The 22357-nt window shown below is 38.7% G+C and overlaps 3 protein-coding genes across 5 annotated transcripts; 2 read left to right on the plus strand and 1 right to left on the minus strand.

Moving 5' to 3' along the window:
* Window positions 1-120: 120 nt before the first annotated feature.
* Window positions 121-4459, plus strand: lrrc61 (leucine rich repeat containing 61). 2 transcript variants are annotated; one of them, XM_036575452.1, is made up of 9 exons: window positions 121-498; window positions 2230-2325; window positions 2432-2578; window positions 2702-2762; window positions 2880-2965; window positions 3033-3098; window positions 3202-3270; window positions 3470-3595; window positions 3715-4459. In XM_036575452.1, the coding sequence occupies exons 1-9, from the start codon at window positions 471-473 to the stop codon at window positions 3819-3821; spliced, it is 786 nt and encodes a 261-aa protein (XP_036431345.1). In that variant the 5' UTR covers window positions 121-470; the 3' UTR covers window positions 3822-4459. The 2 variants fall into 2 exon arrangements, with proteins under 2 accessions (XP_036431345.1, XP_036431346.1); XM_036575453.1 differs by having other exon boundaries at window positions 3473-3595.
* Window positions 4460-6082: 1623 nt separating this feature from the next.
* On the plus strand, window positions 6083-16484 carry idh3a (isocitrate dehydrogenase (NAD(+)) 3 catalytic subunit alpha). The gene is made up of 11 exons (XM_036576062.1): window positions 6083-6212; window positions 9519-9578; window positions 10300-10383; window positions 10613-10727; window positions 10817-11004; window positions 13605-13738; window positions 14632-14734; window positions 15183-15247; window positions 15421-15505; window positions 15651-15803; window positions 15991-16484. Exons 1-11 carry the CDS (start codon window positions 6186-6188, stop codon window positions 16072-16074), a joined length of 1098 nt encoding a protein of 365 aa, XP_036431955.1. The 5' UTR covers window positions 6083-6185; the 3' UTR covers window positions 16075-16484.
* acsbg1 (acyl-CoA synthetase bubblegum family member 1) lies at window positions 16224-22193 on the minus strand. Of its 2 annotated transcripts, none has more exons than XM_036576060.1 (14): window positions 21995-22193; window positions 21038-21114; window positions 20546-20817; window positions 20285-20373; window positions 20085-20205; window positions 19926-20006; window positions 19693-19842; window positions 19122-19298; window positions 18851-19029; window positions 18516-18749; window positions 17702-17919; window positions 17423-17562; window positions 17070-17316; window positions 16224-16991 (listed from the first exon to the last, which is right to left on the minus strand). In XM_036576060.1, exons 1-14 carry the CDS (start codon window positions 22069-22071, stop codon window positions 16915-16917), a joined length of 2139 nt encoding a protein of 712 aa, XP_036431953.1. In that variant the 5' UTR covers window positions 22072-22193; the 3' UTR covers window positions 16224-16914. The 2 variants fall into 2 exon arrangements, with proteins under 2 accessions (XP_036431953.1, XP_036431952.1); XM_036576059.1 differs by having other exon boundaries at window positions 18516-18755.
* Between the last annotated feature and the right edge of the window lie 164 nt (window positions 22194-22357).

Here is a 22357-nt window from a genome sequence, read left to right on the forward strand (position 1 = left end):
CTGAAAATGTCTAAAAACAAGTGAAATTAAAAAAATAAAATTAATCTCTTGCCGTTAATCGGATGAGCGGCCTTGACAACACCGCCGTAACCAATGAGAGCAGCTACATAGCAACAGAAAGGAGGGCAACTTCCGGGTGCGCTGAATTTAAAGTAGTAGGTACCTTTAATGTAGTTAGTTGGTTTGTTAAGTGAATCCAAGGAAATGTGTAAACGCGTCGCACCAAAAATCGTTTGGGCAAATAAGAGTCTGTATTAAAACATCAAAACACTCCAGTAAGTCCGGCGCGCTGCTAATACAGTTAGCAAAGCAGCGCTGTAGTCAGTCGGTCGGTCACCTGCGCGCACTGCTGCTGCTGCAGCGCCGAGTCTCCTCTGTCTCTTTGTCAGATGACAGTACGAGAACCTTCCGCCGGACTTCACGGAGAACATCCTCATGTACTTCGAATGACTTCTTAAATTTGGACAGATATGGAGTCTAAGAGGGATAAAGACCACGGTGAGTTGTTTAACCTACAGGTCTGACGAATTCGTGCGTTGTGAGAAGATGCTGCGGCTCACGCTAGCTGAGGTGTTAGCTCGGGTCTTTTTTTGTAGGGCAGTAGCTGTTAGCTGTCCATTCGCTATGACGCTCGTGTCCACTTCATTCGTTACTAACGGGGTCGTCTGGGTGGTTAATACTGTTTTTTTTATTTAAATTTTGTTTACTATACAGAATCTCATGTTAATAAACAGTGTCTCTTTCAGTGTCCCCTTTAAGCACAGCTTTAGTTCAGCGTCAGCTTGTTGCTTTCTCTTTCCGCGGTTTTGGTTTAATGTTTAATGTTAAGGCCTGTGCTGCTGCGGGCTTTCTCGCGGAAACCAACTGTTGTTTACCAACTGTTGTTTACCCACAATTGTTTGCCGTGCAATGCCTTAGAGCTCTCATTCTATCTTGTACAATAGCTTGTGTGCTGCACGGCACAGTGCTCCTCTCATCTGGCGTTTCCCCCATGCGGTGTCAAGTTACATTAAGCTTGATCAAAGTAATGTCTAAATTTAATTTAATCTAGGTAGGCATGATTACGCCTCAGTTTCTAAATCTGCCCTGTTGTATACATACTTTGAAACATCTGAAGTCAGATAAAATAAATCCAGAAAAAGAGGGAACAACAACAAAAAAGAGCAGGCTGTTTTCCAGGAGCTCTCCCAGGCCCTGCACTCACTACCAAATATTAATATTTAAATGACCCATGTCCTACATTTTTCTTGTATTTTATTTGTTCACCAAGTCCACTAATGACATTTGAGTGGATTTATGTACCAAAACAGTCATAATTCATTCAACCATCTTTCAACTTCTGATCATCCCTTACAGTTAAACATGCTGTTTACCTTGTGCCTTCAAGTCTGATGTATGTGAATGAGCTCTGATAAGATTGGCTGCCCTTTATTGGGGCCTAATAAAGAAGCAGTCTGGGCTGAAACAGTCTTCATAGCTTCAGTGTGAGCAGGCAGGGCTAAAATGCTGTCGAATAGGCAGATATGACGTGACTGATGCGGCCGGCGCACTGCACAGTGGTGTAAAACTGTATCCACTTGTACTGTTTTGTGTCTGTGCTGTTATCCGGTGCCGACCAGAGGAGGATGGGTTCCCCTGTTTGAGTCTGGTTCCTCTCAAGGTTTCTTCCTCCTGTTGAGGGAGTTTTTCCTTGCCACTGTCGCCAAGGCTTGCTCACTGGGGGCGTGGACCCGGATTCTTTGTAAAGCTGCTTTGTGACAACATCTGTTGTAAAAGGCGCTATATAAATAAATTTGACTTGACTTGACTTGACTTGAGATATATATTTTGTGACACTACAAAACAGTTCAAAACAGGATGTTTTTTCCAGCTAAGTTTCCATATATAGACACTATAGACTGGGAAATGGACAGTAAATTTTCAAACTCTACCAGTGTTTACAAACTACATCATACTCTTTTACTCAAAAAAAGTGAGTAAAATTCAGCCCTTCAAGAACAGCAGCCGTCATCAGCAGTTGTAAGCTAGCATTAAAGGATAAAGAGCAGAGACGTATCAAAAGGACACAATAACAACGAACACAGAGAAATAAGCTTTCTCTTCTGAACTGAGCCTGTGCTGCAGCAGTGAGTCACCAAAGTGCATGTTATTAGGTTGTGAACAAGTGAACAGGCAGGTTTTTGCTTCACCACACTCACTATAGTCATGCATACTTTCTCTGTCTTGCAGAAACCGAATGCGCAAAGATCACAACTGGGCTTCTAAAGTCCCGAACAGGGGAATTTGATTTGGAATCCATTTTATTTCTCAAACTGAAGAGTCTAGGTATGCATCATTCTGTGGTGGATATTCTGAAGTAACTGCATAGTCTGAAGTCTCTGTATCAGAGTTACAACACGTATGTATGTTTTCTTTTTCTTTTATTTTTTAGGAATTTATGATCTTGGATGTATTGGAGAATGTATAAACCTGGAGAGACTGGACCTCTCTGGAAATAATATCACAAACATAGCGCCTCTAGCATCACTCAGACTTCTTGTTGTCCTTAACCTGTCAGCTAACAGGATTTCTAACCTAGGTAAGTGAATTGTACGAGTATTTTCAAGTAGGTATTGTTGTTGATACTATAATGATGTACAAAGAAAGAAATTATGATAAACTGATTTTTGTATTTATTATCATGAAACATATCCTTTTATAGAACCTATTGCTAGCTGTGAAAGCTTACAGAGTCTCAACATAGCTGGCAATCTTATATCCAGGTAATTACAAAACAAAAGTGTGCATCTAGATTTCTGGATTTTGGATTTTTAGATTTTGTCTCTATTTCTCTTCTTCTCTGTGCATAAATGTGTCCTTGCTTTGTGTCAAATCTACAGCACTGACAACCTCCATGCTCTGAAGACTTTAAGAAAATTAGAGAGTATTAGGCTAAAGGACAACACATACAATTATACTAATCCAGGTTGGTTGGCTGTGTTTTGAATTTACTTTGTGAATCGGTTTATTTAGCTCATGTTTTAATCTTTCAGTTTGCAAGAACGCCTCATACAGAAACATCATCCTTGAAATGTTCCCAAGCATTAAGGTGTTAGATGGTAAGTGCCTTATTTTGCATTTCAACCTACAATAAAAGCAACTGATTCTGGACAATGAAGCAGATAGGAGTTTACAAATGTTCTTTTAAATGCGTTTCTTTAGGGGAAAGGGTGGTTGGACGCGGAAGTGATCTATACCAACTATGCAAAGACATTGACGACACAATAAAAGGTACTTCTAGCTGTCTAGTCTTATATGCTACGTTTAAAACATGTAAATTAAGTGCGTTACTATGATTGGTTTTCTCGCATTGAACTGATATAAAAAACAATGTTTGTTAAATTTTCTGCTGTGCCTGTACTGTTTTCTGACATACAAGTGCACAACGTTGAAATGAAATGGACTGGATTTACATCTTAATTTGTTGCAGCAGGCATGTATAAAAATGGTCAACTGCCAGAAATACCTGACTGTAAGCCATGGGTGGAAGATGGTTTTTGGGAGATAAAAAGATCAAATAATGCCATTGTTGATGAAGCCTACAAACAGTTTAATGGTAATCTGTTTTTTCTACTCAGTTTCTTGTTAAGATGGTACTGACACACACAAAATTAAAGGTCTGATAAAGGCTAATTCTTTCACTTAATGTTGTAAAATCACCTTGTTGTTTGACAGATGTTCTTCATGAATGCAGGCTGCTGAACAGCAGAGCAGCTCATGCAATCTCGCAAACGGAGAGGACTGTTGGCCTCAAGAACCAACCAAAGCAGTATGCTGTTTGAAATCAGCAACCCAGCTGCAATGAATATGTTGTTATTATTATGTTTTTCTGTTTTTTAACGCAATTGCTACAACACAGCTCTTTCTGTGTATGTGTGTTTTTTAAGATCCATATGCTTGATACATCACCAGTGCCAGAACTCCTGAATACTCAATGTTGCCTGTAGTGTGAGGGTTAAGCTACAGTAACTACACCTCTGTCCTTTCTTATTCTCCACCCTAGAAAGGACCCTACATGTAGAAACCTGTCTTCATTCTGTCGTCTCAGGATGCTCAAAATGAGTCTTCTTTGGACTTTGTAACACTAAACTATACAAACTGTTATTGCTTTAAACAATGCTGCTATTTGGACAAAAAGTGTGTTTGTGAAGTACTTCTAATGCTTTTTCTTTATTGACCATCGTTGAAGCTTTCCCATGTTGCATTTTTGATTGCAGTGTTTTGGGAGATGTTTTGGACTTTATATCGTATGCTTTATATGAATGCGTATTGGTTTTGTAACCTCAGTGTATTTTTGCATTGTGTTTTGCTTTTTTACTTTTTGCTTCAATTGTATTTATAGATTTTTATCACTCCTGACGCTGAATTGCCCCATGCTTTGTAAACTTGCATTTAAATGGATAAAGCACACTTAATAGTATAGTGTTTCTTTGTCCTGTGTAATCTGCCTTTCCTACATTTATTATGAAGGGATTACATTTTCCTTTTATTCCAGATCTGTCTTTTTCCACCCTGAGTAAACTGAGTGAAGGCTGAATAGTTCATTTCCAATATTGGGTGGCCATCTTGTGGCATTTTTTTGGTACTACTTCTGTTCTTTAAAAGGCTAAAAAGCCTTCTCTGTCCTTGTAAATTTTTACGTGTTATTTTTTTAAACCTTTTTTTTATTGTAATAATTTTAGCCAAATTTTATTTTATGTATAAGGTGGTAGACAGTGCTATGGAATGAATTCTTTAAATTCATACAGAACAGTTCAATGTTGCACTGCTACATCCAGTCCAGTAGGGGAAGCAAGCTTTGCAAAGCTGTTACTAGAAGCCCTGTTGTCTCTCTGCTTCCTTTCTGTACTAGGAGCTGGTGGTTCATAGGGTTGCCAGTTTAATGAGAACTCCTCCCTGTGTAGATTTTAGTAAAATCAAATTTAGCAAGCGCACATTTATCCATCAGCATATCTTCTAGCATCTCAAAACATTTTTTATATATGCTAAAATGTCTTGAAAAGTGCACCTAACATTTTATTTGTTCGTTCATTTTGTTTGCACAAACTAAGTATGAATGCAGTACACTGCATACTCAAGAAGATTTGTAGACTGTTTTTTTCAGTACACAAACTACTCTCTTAGATGAATGATATTTAAAAGCAAGTATGTAAATCAGTTGTTTTTACTTGGTGTTAAAATGTAATTATTGGCTCTCACAACAGGTTTAAGAACATATAGATCTCTGAATTCAGGCACAGAGTACAGCTGCACCAATCTTCTCTCTGCTCCAATGCACCTGATTCTCCTTAGTGGATAGTTAATTAAATTGATTTTGTGCAAAACAAGTGTAACCCTACCACTGAAACTTTTAAAATTCTTACCTGAAGCAAGATAACTATTTACAGACTATGACAGCACACAGCAGAGTTTTAATTCTGATGGTCGAAAACTGAATGTGATTTTAAAAAATAAAAATGTTATGGATTTGGGTCTCCAGAACTGTTTTGAATTTATATCCTAGGTATAACAGGCTAAGACATGCATGTCAAAGTGGAGACCTTCCAGGTTAAAGTACTGCAGAGATTAGCGTTTACTCTCATGAATTCAGTTCATGAAGTCCTTGCTAATTAGTTGATGAGGTGAATGAGGTGTACTTAATGAAGCAGCGTGCTAAAGTCTGCAGTATTTTGGCCTGCGAGGACTGGAGCCTGACACACAGTGGTCTAAGGTTTCACAGTGTAATTCAATGATAAAATCTTATAGCAGTTTCCTATAAACACCATGTAGGCTAGTGAAGCATTGTTAGAGTGATTGTAGTAAATTCTAGGCTTAATTTAAAATATTGAGGATTGAATATTAAGATTGTTGCAAAAATAAGCAAGTAAACAGGCAATCAGTAAATACTTTACAGGACATTGTCGGTACAAATCAAGAGCAGGGCTTTGTAGGGATGTGTAGATATTTTCAATACTAAATAAAAATATGCAATGTATGCAATTATATTTTTAATCAGTCTGGAGAACATGTTGATCAATTTTGCATGCTTGAAGGTTTATTGGTGTGTGACTTGGCAACCCTGTGAGACTCTACATGGTGAAGCGAAGGTTGAACGCGCTGGACAGCAGTGTAGAGCTGAGACGTCTGAAGCGGGACGAGCAGAGAGGATGGCTGGTAACGCGTGGAGGTCAACGGTAAGGAGTGACTGACAGGACAGTTTAGAAGTGTAAATCAGTGCTAATTACAAGGCTCTCCATCCAGCCAAATCAGACACTTTGATAAGGGTGTGATAGCTGGCATGGTTTCAAACTTTTTGGCATGCGGAGGCAGGCTTTGAGGCTCGGAGGCCCTCTCTCTCTCTCTGCTGTCTCTATATGCCCTTCATACTCTGCCATACACTGATTACAGCCTTTATCATCCTTCACTCACAGGATGGCCTCTGCTGAATTCAGTCTAGCACATTTAACCTTAACATGCGATGAAACGACTAAAGTTAAGTCCCTTAAGAGCTGTTAGGAGTCTTACTGCTCTGGTACGTAGGTTATCTAGTTAGCGAGACAGCTAGCTGAAAGTTAGCTATCTTAGCATGCCTGCTGCTGAACATGCCTGCTCTTGTCACATACCGGCTGGATTAGCCAAGAAGCTAACTGGTGAAAACGTTCCCTGCAGTCAGTTTACTAACTGAGTTCCCATTTTCAGCTCACGACCTGTAACTGCACCTTGTAGCTTAGAGAAAATAACCTTCAGCTCCCTGTAGCATTTGGCTAATGCACTGAGAGTTAGGTTACATGGTCATGACTAAAATGTAACATCGCGATAACGTTAGTGGCGGAAAATGCATCTCAATATTTACTTATTTTTTATGAGGATAGTGAACAAGTTAGAACACACAAAACAGTGAAGCCAAACTTATACAAATGTTATGATAAGCTATTAGTACAGTGTATTTTTTTTGTAATTCAGTGATCGCAAAAAAAGCGAAAATAACCTATTTAAGAAGGAAATATTAAATAAAGTTAATGGTAAAAAACGGCTGACGTTATATCAGCTACGTGTTACTGTGCAGTTTATGCACTTGCTGTACACCGTTGTTGTTCAAAGGCTCTCTATAATTGGTCCAAGTCTGTATCTGTATTTTGGAAAAACTGTATTTTCATGATAACGATAACACGTCATTATACTGCCCACTTCTACCTGTCTGCTTTTTGCAGATTTGTAAACTTCTCGAGAGATATGGTGTGTGGATAAGTGGCCAGAGAAAACCCAAAGAAGTAAGATCTTTAATTAGTGCCCTAGCTAGAGAAGATGGCTTTGTGCTGCTGAGCTAAAGTTACCCCTATAATTATGTGGTGAGCAAGCTGCCCCACAAACCTGTATATACTGCGAAAGGCAAATCTGAAAGTGGGCATTTGGTGGTCAGATTGTAGCTTAATTTGCAAAACCAGTGTGTTACATTTGAATTGTTCAATTAAGTGACTTGAAAATTAGTGTCAAACACCCTGTTCAGGGAGACAGGATAAGATCAAAAATGGTTCCAGTCCTGGCTGCACCTACATGAGGCAAAGTTGATTACTGATAATGAAAAAAAGGCAATCATTCATGGTGTGTAGATTCATTTGCCTAGTATTTTATTTGAGCACAAAGGCTATTCTTTGAAGTAACTGTCCTGTGGGATTACATACCCCTAAATACAATAATGATTTTTTTTTTTAAAATGATGGCCCATTAAGGCAGCTTTCATTGATTTCAAAAGTCAAAGTGATTGCTATAATCATACCCTTTAGCCTCAGTATCCTTCGCCTTCACAGTCGTAAAGCGCCCCTCCTTCCAAGTTAATGCAAGTTGGTGGTTGTTTGCCAAACCAGCAAATGTCCCTCACAGATCTGCTTGTTATTTTGAGGGTTTGGTTCAGAGATCTTGGTGTTACCAATAGCCAAGTTTATAATAATGCTATAATAATGGACTAATGCCTTTATATGTTAATGTTCATCAAATTGACATTCATATCCAGGATCTTTGAAGCTATTCTCCTCATATCTTTACACCAGGGATTAATCCTACTGATATGAAGGGACTGATGTTGTCTGGTGGTTAACAGAACATTTAAATGATGTGATACCTTGACTGTAACATTCTTAAGTAGTCATAGTATATAGTATTAATCCCTGATTTTACCTGCCATTTCCATTTTACTGCTGCATGCTTCACACCACTTGTACTTGAGGCCTGTCTCACGAAGTAGGATTTTTGTTTAGTTGGCAAAATCTCAAGGTTAGTTCAATCAGACTCTAGCTTTTCTGTTTCACAACGGTGGATCACTTTTATCAGGCTACATCACCATGCCAGTTTATACTGCATGTTTAACCTGCTCCAGGGCTTTCCGATCACAAACAGCTCTTGGACCAATCAGGGCGAGCTTCTGACCAATCAGGGACTGACAGAAGTGGTGTCAATTATTTGAAGAACATCATTTTTGTTTTAGCAGAGGAAGCAAATTATACTACATTAATATTAAGAATAAAAAGGAATGACTCCAGTAAGCACTAACACAGTGGCAGTGGAGACAGTGTGGCTTTTTCTGTTACAAGTGTTTTACTTTCAACATATGCAAATGTCTTCTTCCTTTTTTGAGAAGACGACGACTCGTGTTTCTCGCAAATGACTATTTGTCATAAACATCATAAAGCTGAGACTTAGTCAGAAACCCTGTCTAGGCTGAACTTGCTTTGTGAGACAAGCCCTTGGTATGAAATATAAAAAGATATTTCAGTCCAGTGTTTTGCTATTAGCTGTTTGCTAGGGTCATCAGGAATCCCCTCCCCCACAGCTGGGTTTTACCTATGCGTGCCAGGGTGTGTCAGTGCTTATCTTTTTCCAATAGCTACTTTAAGGAGGCTCTTTATGGACTATATCACTGCTTAAAACCTTATGTTTAGGCCGTCCTCACAGATAGTGTTCCTTCAGCTCGAGGATAGATGTGATAAGGAGAATTGCAGTCCTAATCTTTGTTGATAATAGGCTGTGATGCTCAAGTGGTAACTTATATATAATGTGTGTGTGTGTGTGTGTGTGTGTGTGTGTGTGTGTGTGTGTGTGTGACAAACCAGTAATACTAGTCAGTGGGCAATACAAACAGAAACAATAGCCTGCGATGTGTTTATTAGTGAAGTCAGCAATATTCTGCATTTCAACAGGTGACACGAGTGTTTCTCTTGACAAAGGCTGCAGTCAAACTGCATGAGCGCGGTGAGGTGTATCCTCACAATTTCAGTTAATTACAGGCTTGCCTAGGCATGCACTGGTCTTGCCCTGATGAAATTTTTTTTTGCTTTATGTACTGTAAGACATTTCCTATCACAGTATTATAAGTTGAAATGTTACAGTGTAAGTATCTGTCACATCTGAAGCTTGTGTCCTTATTTGTTACTGTTGTTGCATAGCTTTAGTCTTGTTTTTGTGCCAAAGTCATGTTTACCTTTTTGTTCTGTTTCTTTTTCCAGGTTTCCCGTGTCATGGGCGCTGTGAAAAGCCAAACACAGCCTAGAACGTTTTCTAGAGGAGTAAGTAAATAAAATTATTTTCTACAGCACCTTAATAATAGGTATTTTTAAATGCTAAATTCACATTGATATAAGCTCATATTTTGGAAACTGAGCATGTTTCCAGTATTGAATAGTTGTTTCATTATGATTTTGAAATGCTTTTTGAGGTAATTGAGAGAGATATCAAATTTGCCCTGGAATTTCCATTGTTTTTTTCAACCAGTTTTTAAATCACCACTGTGATAAACAAGCCCCAAAGTCACACTGCATCAAAAGAAATGTTTGAGTTGTTGAGTGTTGTCATGGGTACAGCTTTAGGTAATTCCTATCCTGAGAGCAGTCTGCTTTTATATTCATTCATTTCTTAAATACATTTCACATATTTTTGGCCTTCTGCCCACCACAGACAAACCAAAATGTTATACAGCATAATGAAGTCCATGAGAGACTTCATTATGCTGTGTCAAGGTTGTGCTTTTTACTGGTCTTACATGACCAACTGTAAGTCACTTGATTTATTAGAAGTATGTGTTTATTTCTATTTGAGTATATGCTGTGATTGAAATAGGGAGCAGTGTTATCACAAACACACATGTATCCGATTTGAATTACAGCATTTTATGCTTGAGAGAGAGCTTTAATCTTTGTTGAACACTGATAAACTCAAGAAGAGATGATGCTTCTTGTTTATAAATGCTTAAGCCAGATAATCTTTTATTGTATTTGTTTTGCTTTTCAGATGCAAACTGTAACAATAATTCCAGGAGATGGAATTGGTCCAGAGATTTCCACTGCTGTAATAAAGATTTTTGAGGCTGCCAAAGTAAGAGCTTGAAAAGAAACGTCTTTGTATTTCATCCTGTGTTTTTCCTCAACTGTTTTCTACCATCTCTGAAATGTTTGCCTGTTTCTACATGTAATATGGAATACATGCATTAAGCAAGACTACTTCCTAATTTTTCAAGAGAACATGGTGTTAGTAATTGACTTCCTTTGTATATGCTGCAGCATGTGACACTTTATCAGCAAAAGGCCACTGCTTTCATCTGCAGGTTCCTATTCAGTGGGAGGAGCGAAATGTTACAGCCATCAAAGGACCTGGAGGAAAATGGATGATCCCTCCTGAAGCCAAAGAATCAATGGACAAAAGCAAAATAGGATTAAAGGGTACATCAGCTCACTTTCTTATACATTGATTCATTTGGTTCCATATTACAGTTTACATTATTGTTCATAACTTGATTGTTAATGTTTAGGACCTCTGAAGACCCCTATTGCTGCTGGCCATCCCTCCATGAACTTGCTGCTTAGGAAGACCTTTGACCTGTATGCCAATGTGCGTCCATGTGTGTCTATTGAGGGTTATAAGACCCCTTACACAGATGTGGACCTCGTTACCATCAGAGAAAACACTGAGGGAGAGTACAGTGGAATCGAACACGTGGTATGTAATTATGAATGTTTGTGCCCTCAACATTAACGTCACAGATTTTACTTTTGCATCAAATCCATCCATCCATACATGCAATATAAAGTACTATGCAAAAGCCTCAGGATATCTGAGAAAATTTAAAGTCATGAATCTGGCCGGTAAGCAAAAACACATTACAGTAAAAGCAAATAAAAAATGCATTGTGATTATTTTTTCCTCACATATCCTCTGAACAGGTATTGTAGCATCTCGACCCATTTTAGCTGGAACCAAGCCTGTTCCATTTGGTGTACTTGTCTAGTCAACTCATTAGCTTGGCCAAAATGCTACAGTCCCAAACAGCACAGAACAGGTTCAGCTTTGGCTTTGTCACTGCAGCACCAGCCACTTGACTGTGCCCTGTCAGTCGTTAGTTTTTATTATCTGCACTTGTTTCAGTAGAGCACCAGTTAGTCAGAATCAAATGTGTACTGTGGTGTGTTGTACAGTTTGAGTCCGTAGCCCACTTGCTAAGCTAAGTTAGCCGATCCTCTGTACTTGTTTGAAACCCTGCATAACATTTAGCAATTCGATGCACACCTTGAAAATTGTGTAACCTGTTGATGAAACTGTAAGTAACTGCTGTTTTTGAATTTTTTCCAGTTTTGAAATGAGACGAGACAGCAATAGAAGGTCATAAATGCTTTTGTCTCTTGCGACAGCCCCAGCCCCCAGTAATACCGCAACATTTGAAAACATTTTCTAAGAAATGTTGTTAGTTTTGTACTCTTATTGGTTTTTGTGTTTATTATAATGTTGTATAGTGCTTTACAGGATAAGATAAATACTTTAAACCGTTTTAATGGCTGCTTAACACTGAGACTTTTGCACTGTGTGTGTGTGTGTGTGTGTGTACAGATAGGTGACAGATTAAAGGAAAAACAAACACAAAGAGCCTTAGTAAGTTGTTGGGCCACCAAAAGCTGCAAAAACACTCTTAGTGCACTTTAGCATAGATTCTGCAAGTCTCTGAAACTGTGCTGGAGAGTTGGAACACCACTCTTCCAAAAGATATTCCCTGCATTGGTGATGATGGTGGTGACCACTGTCTCATGTTTTGTGAACACATCAGTCTGAAATCTCCCATAGTTGTTGCATCAGGTTGAGATCTGGTGAATGTGAAGGCCATAGTATTATTTGTCTCCTATAGCATAACGAAACCACTGGACCCACTTTAGGGGTCAAGCATTCAGGCCTGTATATTTCTCTTGGTGTACTCTACACATGCAGTTGTCCATTTGTTGAGAATATGCTAAGAGATGACTCATTTGTCCATTTCACTTTTTTCCCACATCTCTGTAGGCAAGTGCGTATGATAAATGACACCACAATAATGTAGTGTAATGTAGTTGTGAACAGACTGTTCTTGATGACAGTCTGATCTCATCTGCATTGACATTCTCAGTCACTGTGGGACAGTTACTCTGGTGTTTTTCTTTATGTATTGCACTAATGCATGAAAACTACAATCATTGAACGTTCTTAACCACAACTTCCAAACCTGTTTACTAAGATCTTCCCATAGATCTTAATACAGTTGTCACTTCAGTCACTGTTCCTTTTGAAACACTTGACAGTTGAGCCATTTTTGTGCTCCTGCAGTCAATCCCAGCAAAGTCACTTAGATCTATTCCTCTTGCCAAATCTTGATCCAAAATCAAGCCTGCTCAGCATTTTCATGCATAACACAAAGCATGCTAGGATGTTAATTGCGATACATCTTGGAAGCATCTTCACTCGCTATGTTTCTTCACTTATTCATATATTCAGGTTTTCCTTTTAATTTGTCGATTTGTCTGTAAATACTGATTTTTAACATAATAGCTCCCTTTGTCTCTCAAATATTGTAGCTTCTTAACATCACCAAAGCTTGTTGTTGAGTTGGTAGAAGTAGTGCTGATCTCTGTTTCTCTGTTGGAGTACCAGCTGCTCCAAATTTCTCCTTGTATGGGCACTAATACACAGCACAATGCTGTTTTGTGCTTCAGTAGAGCCTCTTGTGTAGTAACCAGCCCCTGTCTAGTAACCAGTTCACTTTAGAGCACAAAGGTTAAAGTTTGCCCTATTATACCCCACTCTTTCACTTGTTGTCTCAATCTAATATTTTCTTGACCAGTTTTCCTCACAGTGCTAGCAGGATTTCAGTGGGCACACACTGAAACTTGTTTTTCAGTGTTTTTTCTCTAGGTAGGTCCAGAACACCAGTTTTATATCAGATGTATTCTGTGTCTCGCTCCATTGTATGTCGGTCAGGTCTTATGTTATAGTTCCTCTGTTCATCACCTTGCATCCATCCTCTCCTCTCTCTGTTTGTATTAAGCAGAGTGTGTCCTTGTGTATAGAGCTGTACACTGACTGGCTCATAAAACTGAGTGTTCTAAATTTGAGTCTTTAATTATGATTCAGTCAGAGTGGAGCAGTCATCACTCCCTACATGTCCTACTTATGGAAAGCAAAACAATGTCTTGAAACATCTAGAAGAGTACATTTTAATCAGGAATTGGTTGTGATGGCTATATTATGTGACTAGTCATCTCAATACCTTTTGTGCTTTATTTTCATGTTTGTCTCAGATTGTTGATGGGGTCGTGCAGAGTATCAAGTTGATCACAGAAGAGGCCAGTCGGCGCATTGCTGAGTATGCCTTTGAGTATGCCAGGAATAACCAAAGAAACAGTGTAACAGCTGTTCACAAGGCCAATATCATGTAAGTCATATTTAGACTGTTTGTGTCGGTGAAGGCACACCATTGATTCACATTTTCAAAAATTTGCAACAATCTCTTTTAAATGAGTGTGTTGAAAAATTACATTAATGCAACTTTCAGTGTGTTAACTTTGATGCAAACATGAATCATAAAAAACACACAGTATCCTCTAACAGCATTGTTCTAGTAATGCCTTTTGTATATAATTCATTTTTGTTAAAACAGAACAAGTGTTAAACAATAAAAATCAAATTGGATTTACTACCGGAATTTTGTAAAGTACTTCCTAATAAATTATTTGTCCAACATACAGGCCTAATGTACCAAATTCAGAACTTAGTTAGTCTTGTGAATTGCATAAAAGTGAATTACTGGGTGTCATACTGTGCAGTGACACTAATGTGGTGGCGGCATGTTGGTGTATGTTGTGCTGGTATGAGTGGATCTAAAACAGCAGTGCTACTGGAGTTTTTAAACACTTCAGTGTCACTGCTGGACTGAGAATAGTCCACCACCCAAAAATATCCTGTGGACAGCATGCTGTGTCCACTGATGAAGGACTAGAGGATGACTAACACAAACTGTGCAGCAAAAGATGAGCTACTGTCTCTTTACAAGGTGGACCAACAAGGTTTTCAGTGTCTAATAGAGTGGACAGTAAGTTTGATAGAGACACAAAAACTCCAGCAGCACTGCTGTATCCGATCCTCTGTTGCCAGCAAGACACACGCTAACGCACCACCACATCAGTGTCACTGCAGTGCTGATAATGATCAGGGATGATCAGACTGCCCTTTGTAAGCTTAATGTACCTAGGCTGCTATTAAAGGAGCAGGAGTTCTAAAAGCTCATTTGCCATGTTGTATTTTGGTCACTCATTGTCTGTCCTACAGGCGCATGTCCGATGGCCTGTTCCTAAGGAAGTGCCGAGAGGTAGCAGAGAATTACAAGGATGTGAAATTCACTGAGATGTACCTGGATACAGTGTGTCTGAATGCGAGTATCATTTCTTTAACTTGAAATAATTATGCATGATCAATTGAAATAAACATTGCTATTGATACTAAAAACATGATTGATTAGCGTCAAGAAATGGATGTTGTTTGTCTACTTTAAGACGTGTGCATTCTTGGCTTCACATTAGGCAGAATAAAACTTAAAAAATATAGTTTTGATTTCTTTACCTCTAGCTTCCACTTTGGAAGATGCTAAATTGGTGTTACAGTTCATTAAAAGCATTATTTTTTGCTTTGTGTGTATTTGCATTGGCTATACTTGTGCTATCCATCAAAAGTAAACCTACAGTAAAATGATGGTGTTTGAAAGTGTATAGTGCATAGCTGACTGAAGTGAAATCATTTTACCTACTTTTGATGATTATGTGGAACTGGTTCAGTGTAGTTGCAGCTTTACTTTGTCTAATTGCATATATCTGCTTTTTCAGATGGTGCAGGATCCCACTCAGTTTGATGTGCTTGTCATGCCCAACCTTTATGGTGATATTTTGAGGTGAGTTCAGGAATTACTTGTCTGTTATGTTATGTATAATTACTCTCTTAAACTCTTAAAACTCTTAGTCAAAACTTGCATCATGGCAATTGAAGTGATCCTCTGGTATCTGTAGAGTGCTGAATTTACTGGTCTTTTTAGTGGTATGCTGACACCAGATGCTTTTGTTGCAGTGATCTTTGTGCTGGTCTAATTGGCGGGCTTGGAGTGACTCCTAGTGGTAACATTGGAGCCAATGGTGTTGCCATATTTGAATCGGTATGTAAGGGACTCTTTTCTCTCAATAGCAACTAAAAACATATCCACTTTAGAAAATGATCTGTTCCCATCTTCTTATATGGTCTATTATCTTACACAGCTGTATTGTTTTAATAATCTAATATGAATAATGTCTCTTTCATAGGTACATGGAACTGCTCCTGACATTGCTGGTATGGACCTAGCTAACCCTACTGCCCTGCTGCTGAGTGCTGTTATGATGCTGCGGCACATGGGACTGCATGGACATGCCAAAAAGATCGAGACTGCCTGCTTCGACACTATCAGAGACAAGAAGGTATGGTGTATAATCGTCTAAAAGATTATAATGCATTAGCCATTAGTGTGATGGTTTCTGAATTTATGATGGCAAAAATAAGAGGAATTTCCCATTTAAAAAGTTTTAATGCCAACTAAATGTTTCTAATTTTATTTTGTGCTCTGCTGCTACCTCATGTCAGTGTTTATGTTCTTCATTATTCTAGGTCTTGACCAAAGACCTCGGTGGAAATTCCAAGTGTTCAGAGTTCACAGCTGAGATCTGTCGACGAGTACAGGATCTGGACTGAGAACTAGCACTCAATGTCAACATTTGTCTGTGTTTGGGTTCCTGCCCAAACACACAAAAAGTTGTTTTCAACTTCTTACCATTCTAATATCTGCGCACAAGTATACTATAAATGTAAATGTGTCTATGAAAACAAAATGTCTCAAAGGGTTGACTTGTTGAATGTTTATTTTTACTCCTCCAAAACACAAACATCTTTAAATTCTTGTCTTGTTGTATTCATGTGAGGCTTTTTCTGTCAAAAGGTAATTGCATAGCCTAAGATATCTCTTATTTATTGACTGGAAATATTCTCTGGTCCAGTATATTTTATCATAACTTTACAACTTTGTCATTCAGTTAATAGCAGGCATAATCTTGTTCAGTTTAAAAGATGAAAAACATTAAAGTTACTGATATTTTCAATGTAAACATTTGTTGATTTTTACTTTCTAAGTATAAAGAGTGATAAATGGTATATTGAATTGTTAGGTAATATTAAATAATGATCTCAAGTGAATGTTTTCAGTACATGAAAGGGTTTATGAATCATCCAGCAAGCTCACCGTGATTTACCCATGATTTACTAGGATTTAAACAGCTGTTCCTGTGCCCAACCCAGGATTATTTGTTCTCATTCAGATGTTAATGTATCTTGGAATATGCATTAATAAATCTCATAGGGATGCACAAAATAAAACAGGAATATTCCACATAATGAAGGTACATCTAACAAACAAATTTCTGGCTTTTTGAAGTTAATGGCACTTAGTATTACTGGTATATAGTTTTAAGTGCTATTTTTGTTAGGTTTGTTAAAACCAGTAGTTGCTTCTAGTTTGTAGTAAGCTGTGACTATGTTTTATTCTCTATAGAAAGTTTCTATTTCATCATTGTACTTCTTTAGGACAACTGGTCGTCGCAGTTTCATTGTTGGACCTAAAATGGGACAAAATACGCCATTAGGGCTATTTCTAAACAGGCCAATCTACTATCCAATTTAAAGACAATACTCACCAAGCTCTCCTCCAGGCACTGAAAAGTCTTTCTTTAAGATTGTCCATTTCTGAATGCGCTGGGCATTGGAGATGGCCTGGGCATTGACCCGAGCAATGCCTTCCTGAATAGCCTCATTCACCACCTTGTCTTTTCCTCCAGTTATATCTGAAACTTTTGTTGCCTGGCTACCAAGCTGTTGACAGTATTCCACAGCTTCTGAGCTAAGATCATCAGTGGGCTCCATGGTTTCAATATTGGTGACACACTGATCAAGACAGGGCAAAAGCAAAAGCGAGCTTCATCTAGAGTTTAGGCTTATTTTCATAATTGGTTGGTGTTCAGACATTACAGATTTCTCATTACAAAATTACCTTTAGTGTGAGCAGCACGGACAGAAACTTCCTCTTGTCCCCAATCAACATGGCATTGCTGATAATAGGAAGCTCCCTTTTCACTGCATCCTCTATGGGAATTGGAGGGACATTCTCTCCACCAGCAGTGATTATTAACTCTAAATAAAGAGAGGCATGTACAGTGGCTTTGCTTTAAGAATGTATGAGATAATAATTAACATAACTGCAGCATAAGCAAAATAATAACTACTTCATATTTTCACATATTAATTAAATAAAGGTCTATAATTTATTTACCCTTTATCCTTCCAGTGATGTAAAGGAAACCTTCCTCATCTGCTTTGCCCAAATCTCCAGAACGTAGCCAGCCATCCTCATCAAAGGCTTCCACTGTCTTGTCCTCCATATTGAGATACCCCATAAAGACATCACGGCCCCAGAGGCAGACCTCCCCACTGCCATCCGCGTCTGTGTTGGCTAGTTTGTACCTGCAGCCAGGAACCACTTTGCCACAACTAGAAGTTAAATGTTGAGATTAAATTCACTCTGTAAATAGTGCTTACAACAATAAATTTAGAGTGGTGAACTACCAAGTCAGATCTGACTAGGTCCAAAGTCTGGCCCCAGGGCCAAATGTGGCCCATGGATTGATTTTAACCAGCCCTCCAGACTATAAGTTGCAGTTGTTTCTTTCATATGATGGTGGCAGCAGTACTGTAAACCTACAATTAATTCACAATTAACCTGCAGATTTATTTAGTGAATTACATTTAGTCGTGATTACACACAAACAGTTCAGCTGACCGTGACACCCAGCAATTTCAAGAGTGATGGAATGTTTCATCACTGAGAGCCATAACAAATGTTATGCAGCTTTTTATGAGAACAAATTCAGTAGTTTGTACAATACATATTATTTTTCTATAGGTTTGTGTTTTTCATACTTTAAATACAGAATATTTAAATAATTTTTAAATAACATTTTGGCAAAAAAAATGACCAGTCATCAGGTATTCTGATAGGGTCCATTCTGTCCCCCTTTGAAAAGAGTTTGGTCATCTCTGGACTAGAAGAAAATGCATCAATTTCACACCAACCCAGTGAGACTTACGTTGACAGCTTGTAAGTTTTTGGGCCAGACATAAAGTGGGGTCCGGTGCTCTCACTCATCCCATAGGCCTCATATAACCGAATGTTGAGACCAAGGAAGAACTGGACTGTATCACTTCCGAGAGGAGCTGCCCCAGAGAAGAACTTCTGGCAGCAAGAGAAGCCCAGTTCGGCACGAAGTTTCTCTAGGACCAGGGAATTTGCTAGAGTGAAGAGAAATGACTTCTCCTCATCCCTGTGCCAAAAATGTACAAATAAAAACTAATCTTAATGGCAGCTGATAACAAACAAGAGTAACTAATAGGATCTGTGAAATTACATGAGCAATCATCTTACTTTGTGCATTTTTGATTAGCCTCCAAACCAACAGATATTGCCCAAGTCACCAGTTTCCTTTTCAGGTACGCACAGCGTGAGATTTCCTGCTTTACTTTCTCCATTATTTTTTCCCACACACGAGGAACTCCCATGTGGGACGAAGGAGTAGCCTCTCTCAGAGTGGCCACCAAACTCCCCTGGAACAGAATCACACCATACAAAAATTTCCAGAGATTATTATTAAGTCAGCCCCTTTCAATAAAGAAGAAGATAATTCTCTGTCCTGTACCTTCAGGGCATCAGGCTGGGCAAAGTACACCAGTTCCCCCCATTGGATCCCTGTCCACAGATCATAGATTTGAGCCGCAATATGGCTGAGTGGTAAGTAGCTCACTATGGATTCCTGTTTTATTTCAGCAGGCTGCATGTCTCCAGCCCTGCTTGCATGATGAGCCGTCCATGTGATCTACCAAAGTGCACAAAACAAAAGCTTTGCTTATCTGCAAAAATACATGAGTGATATAACACTTAACATCTAACGCGCAAAACTATATTAATCGAAGTAAGTCTTGGCTCCTGCATCATGTGTTTTTTAAGAGACTTTGGGGATGGTTTTCCAGACACAGATAGAGTTTAGATAATGGCTATGCACTATGAGTAACCTTATTTCAAAAAGATAATTTATGTGAATAATTCTACCAAATAAACACACTCTGCAACACACAAGAACAGATATGCATCAGATCTGCATTCTATAAGGAGTAATGATCAAATGGAGAAAACCCACAGAATAGCGCACTAATACACAGTCATGGTTGCTTTCTCAAGTGGAGCATCCATGAGCATCCCAGCACACCTACGTTGTCATGGCTGAGCATAACTCCTTTCGGGATGCCGGTGGTTCCAGATGTGTAGATCAGCACACAGCACTGGTTGGCTTTTTGGCTGCTGATGATATCATCAAGTGTTTTGTCAGGAATGTCCAGGCCAAGACCCATAAACTCCTCCCACTGCCCAAAAACACAGTTACTTTTAGCTATCAGCACCAGATAGTCAGTACATATGCATGTGCAGATTGAATCACTGGACTCACTGAATAGAGATTGGGCAATTTCTTCTGCAAAGATCCAGAATACTGTACAATGGCTTTCAAATGTGGCAGATTATCTTTTATCTGTGAACAAAAGGAGGCAACATTAGAGAAGATTTATATGTGCTGGCAAAGAGAAGAGGACACTAAAAACCTTATTACCTGCAAAATTTTATCCAACTGCTTTTGGTTATCCACAACAATGATATTTGCTCTTGAATCACTAGCCACATAAAGGCAGGCCTCTGGTGAGTTTGTGGTATAGATTCCAGTTGTTAAACCCCTGTTGGAATTATGAACCATAAATACATGTATGTATGTTTATTCTCCTTCTACGTTTTACCATTATATTTCTCTCTCACCCTGCAAAGACAGCTCCAACAGCAGAAATGAACCACTCTGCTGAATTGAATCCCAAAATGGCCACACTGTGGAAACGTTCTAGGCCCAACTAAAACACATAAATATAATTTTTGTGATTCAAAATGTAAGAATCTCAAGGACAGCTCATGTTGTGATATTTAGATGTTTACACTGAATTAAGAGTATGGTTGTGGCAATACAGTTTATAAAGTAATCAACAATATATAATTAAAGCAGACTGTTTTTATCATCTATGTCACCTTCAGAAAGCTCTTTGCAGCCATCCGGCAGCAATTGTAGTATTCAGAGAATGTGATCTTTTCCCATTTGTCTTTTCTCTTGCTTGCTAAAGCAGGCAAATTCCCATATTTCTGAACTGAGGTCATGAACATCTGATGCACTGTGATGGGTTCCTGTGGACAGAGTTCATCTATTCGGAGTTGCACTGATCCACTCGCCTCTGTGGTCCATAGGGATTGAGCAGGAGCCAGAGACGCACCTGCCAGTACCTCTTCAACATACTTTTTCTCGGCTGTGAAGAGTACAACGCAAAGATGATCAAATGCATTATCTTCTTTTGATCGTATGAAAAAAAGAGATCCATGAAATAGCATAACATAACAACACCTATAATACCGTAATAATAGAACACAGAACAGCTTGTTTAATAGATGTAACTAGACCTCAAAATGTTACACTAAAAATTTGCTTAGCATAGACAGCAAAGGCTGCACTCAAGCAGGATTACTCACATGCTCCATTATCCTTGACCTGTTCTTCACTCTCTTTTATAAAGTCTGTCATGAACTCAGGAGGCAAGTGCTCCAAGCTGTAAGAGAGGGGACACAGCCTGTGAGTGGGGAGAGCTCCAGCTTTAGAGTTGCTGCTGCACCAGTGGATCACATGGCTTCAGTGCAGCATTGTAAGCTCATACAATGTCTGGCTTTAGCTATCAAGTGCCAAAGCCCCTGCGGCTTTGTTAGAATGGAAAGTTCACAGTACGCATGAGAACCACTCATTCCCATTACCTTTTGTTTTATTCCTTAATTCACTCGTTATTTAAAAAAGCACACCAAAATTTGGTTTCCTTTCAAACTTGTCTGAATGTTTGACATCCGTCTTTCTCTTTATAGGCAGTGTAACCAAACCTAGAACTTGCACTAATTTTCATTTCTGCCTCTCATTTTGATTCAGAGCGCGTTTTAATGGAAGGCACAAATATGCACTGAAAGTTCCAGTTCTTTCAAGCTCATTAACACAGCCAAACTGTCTTTAAACAAGATGCAATGCTCCCTGGGTAAGTCAGGTTTATTGACATAGCTTACTGGTTGGTACTAAGAAATGTATTTATTTTTGTTGCCCACAGTTCAAATGAATGGAAACCAATACAAGTTGCATGCTGTTTATCTTTAGTACTTTTTCATTGAAACAAACTCCTTATTTTTTCCATGAACAAAAATGTATTTTCCTTCCATGAAACAGTTCGTTCATCACCTCATTTCTGATGTTAGCTCAACAGGTCTTAGTTCCATGCTTTAATTATGTCAGCATGTTTAAAATAATTTCATTGACACAGCATCAATGTCACTGAAAGGATTTTGAACCATGACACTACACATTTTGTGAAAATACACTCCATCACATTGTATTTGTGAAAATGCATTGCATTACGTTGTATTTGTGAAATAATGCAAGGTGAATGTACATACCTGTTTTGAACCTTTTCTTCACAGTTATGTTGTCTTTTGTTGCACGCCATTTGCTGGGATGTTTCATCACTGCTCATGCTGACTGTTCTGGTGGTACGTGCTGCTCAGACTGCTTTCAGTTCATGGTATATTAAGGAGAAAGTGACCCCCCTCCCACCCCTCACCCCTTCCTGAGAGAACATGAGGCACCAGTGAACAGAGTTACAACTCTCTGTTCAGTTCCAGTCTGTGGTGCGAAAAAGACTTCAGGACACTCGTTCACTCGTGTAACCCAATGAGCACAATAAGCACAGTTGTTGATGAAATAGTGTAGCAGTATTTTCTGCCAAATGTAATGTTTTAATTTTGTTTGTTTGATTTGTG

Source organism: Colossoma macropomum, unplaced genomic scaffold, assembly GCF_904425465.1.
Source record: "Colossoma macropomum unplaced genomic scaffold, Colossoma_macropomum, whole genome shotgun sequence".
In the NCBI taxonomy this organism is placed as follows: Eukaryota; Metazoa; Chordata; class Actinopteri; order Characiformes; family Serrasalmidae; genus Colossoma; species Colossoma macropomum.

Coding starts and splice junctions, on each gene's coding strand:
- acsbg1 (XM_036576059.1), bottom strand. CDS start 22,071: ATGAGCAGTGATGAAACATCCCAGCAAATGGCGTGCAACAAAAGACAA. Junction 17,563..17,701: donor CATCACTGGAAGGATAAAGG/GTAAATAAATTA, acceptor CTCTTTATTTAG/AGTTAATAATCACTGCTGGT. Junction 17,317..17,422: donor CCGTGCTGCTCACACTAAAG/GTAATTTTGTAA, acceptor TGTCTTGATCAG/TGTGTCACCAATATTGAAAC.
- lrrc61 (XM_036575452.1), top strand. CDS start 471: ATGGAGTCTAAGAGGGATAAAGACCACG. Junction 499..2,229: donor TAAGAGGGATAAAGACCACG/GTGAGTTGTTTA, acceptor TCTGTCTTGCAG/AAACCGAATGCGCAAAGATC. Junction 3,271..3,469: donor CATTGACGACACAATAAAAG/GTACTTCTAGCT, acceptor AATTTGTTGCAG/CAGGCATGTATAAAAATGGT.
- idh3a (XM_036576062.1), top strand. CDS start 6,186: ATGGCTGGTAACGCGTGGAGGTCAACG. Junction 6,213..9,518: donor GTAACGCGTGGAGGTCAACG/GTAAGGAGTGAC, acceptor TTCTTTTTCCAG/GTTTCCCGTGTCATGGGCGC. Junction 10,728..10,816: donor AAGCAAAATAGGATTAAAGG/GTACATCAGCTC, acceptor GTTAATGTTTAG/GACCTCTGAAGACCCCTATT.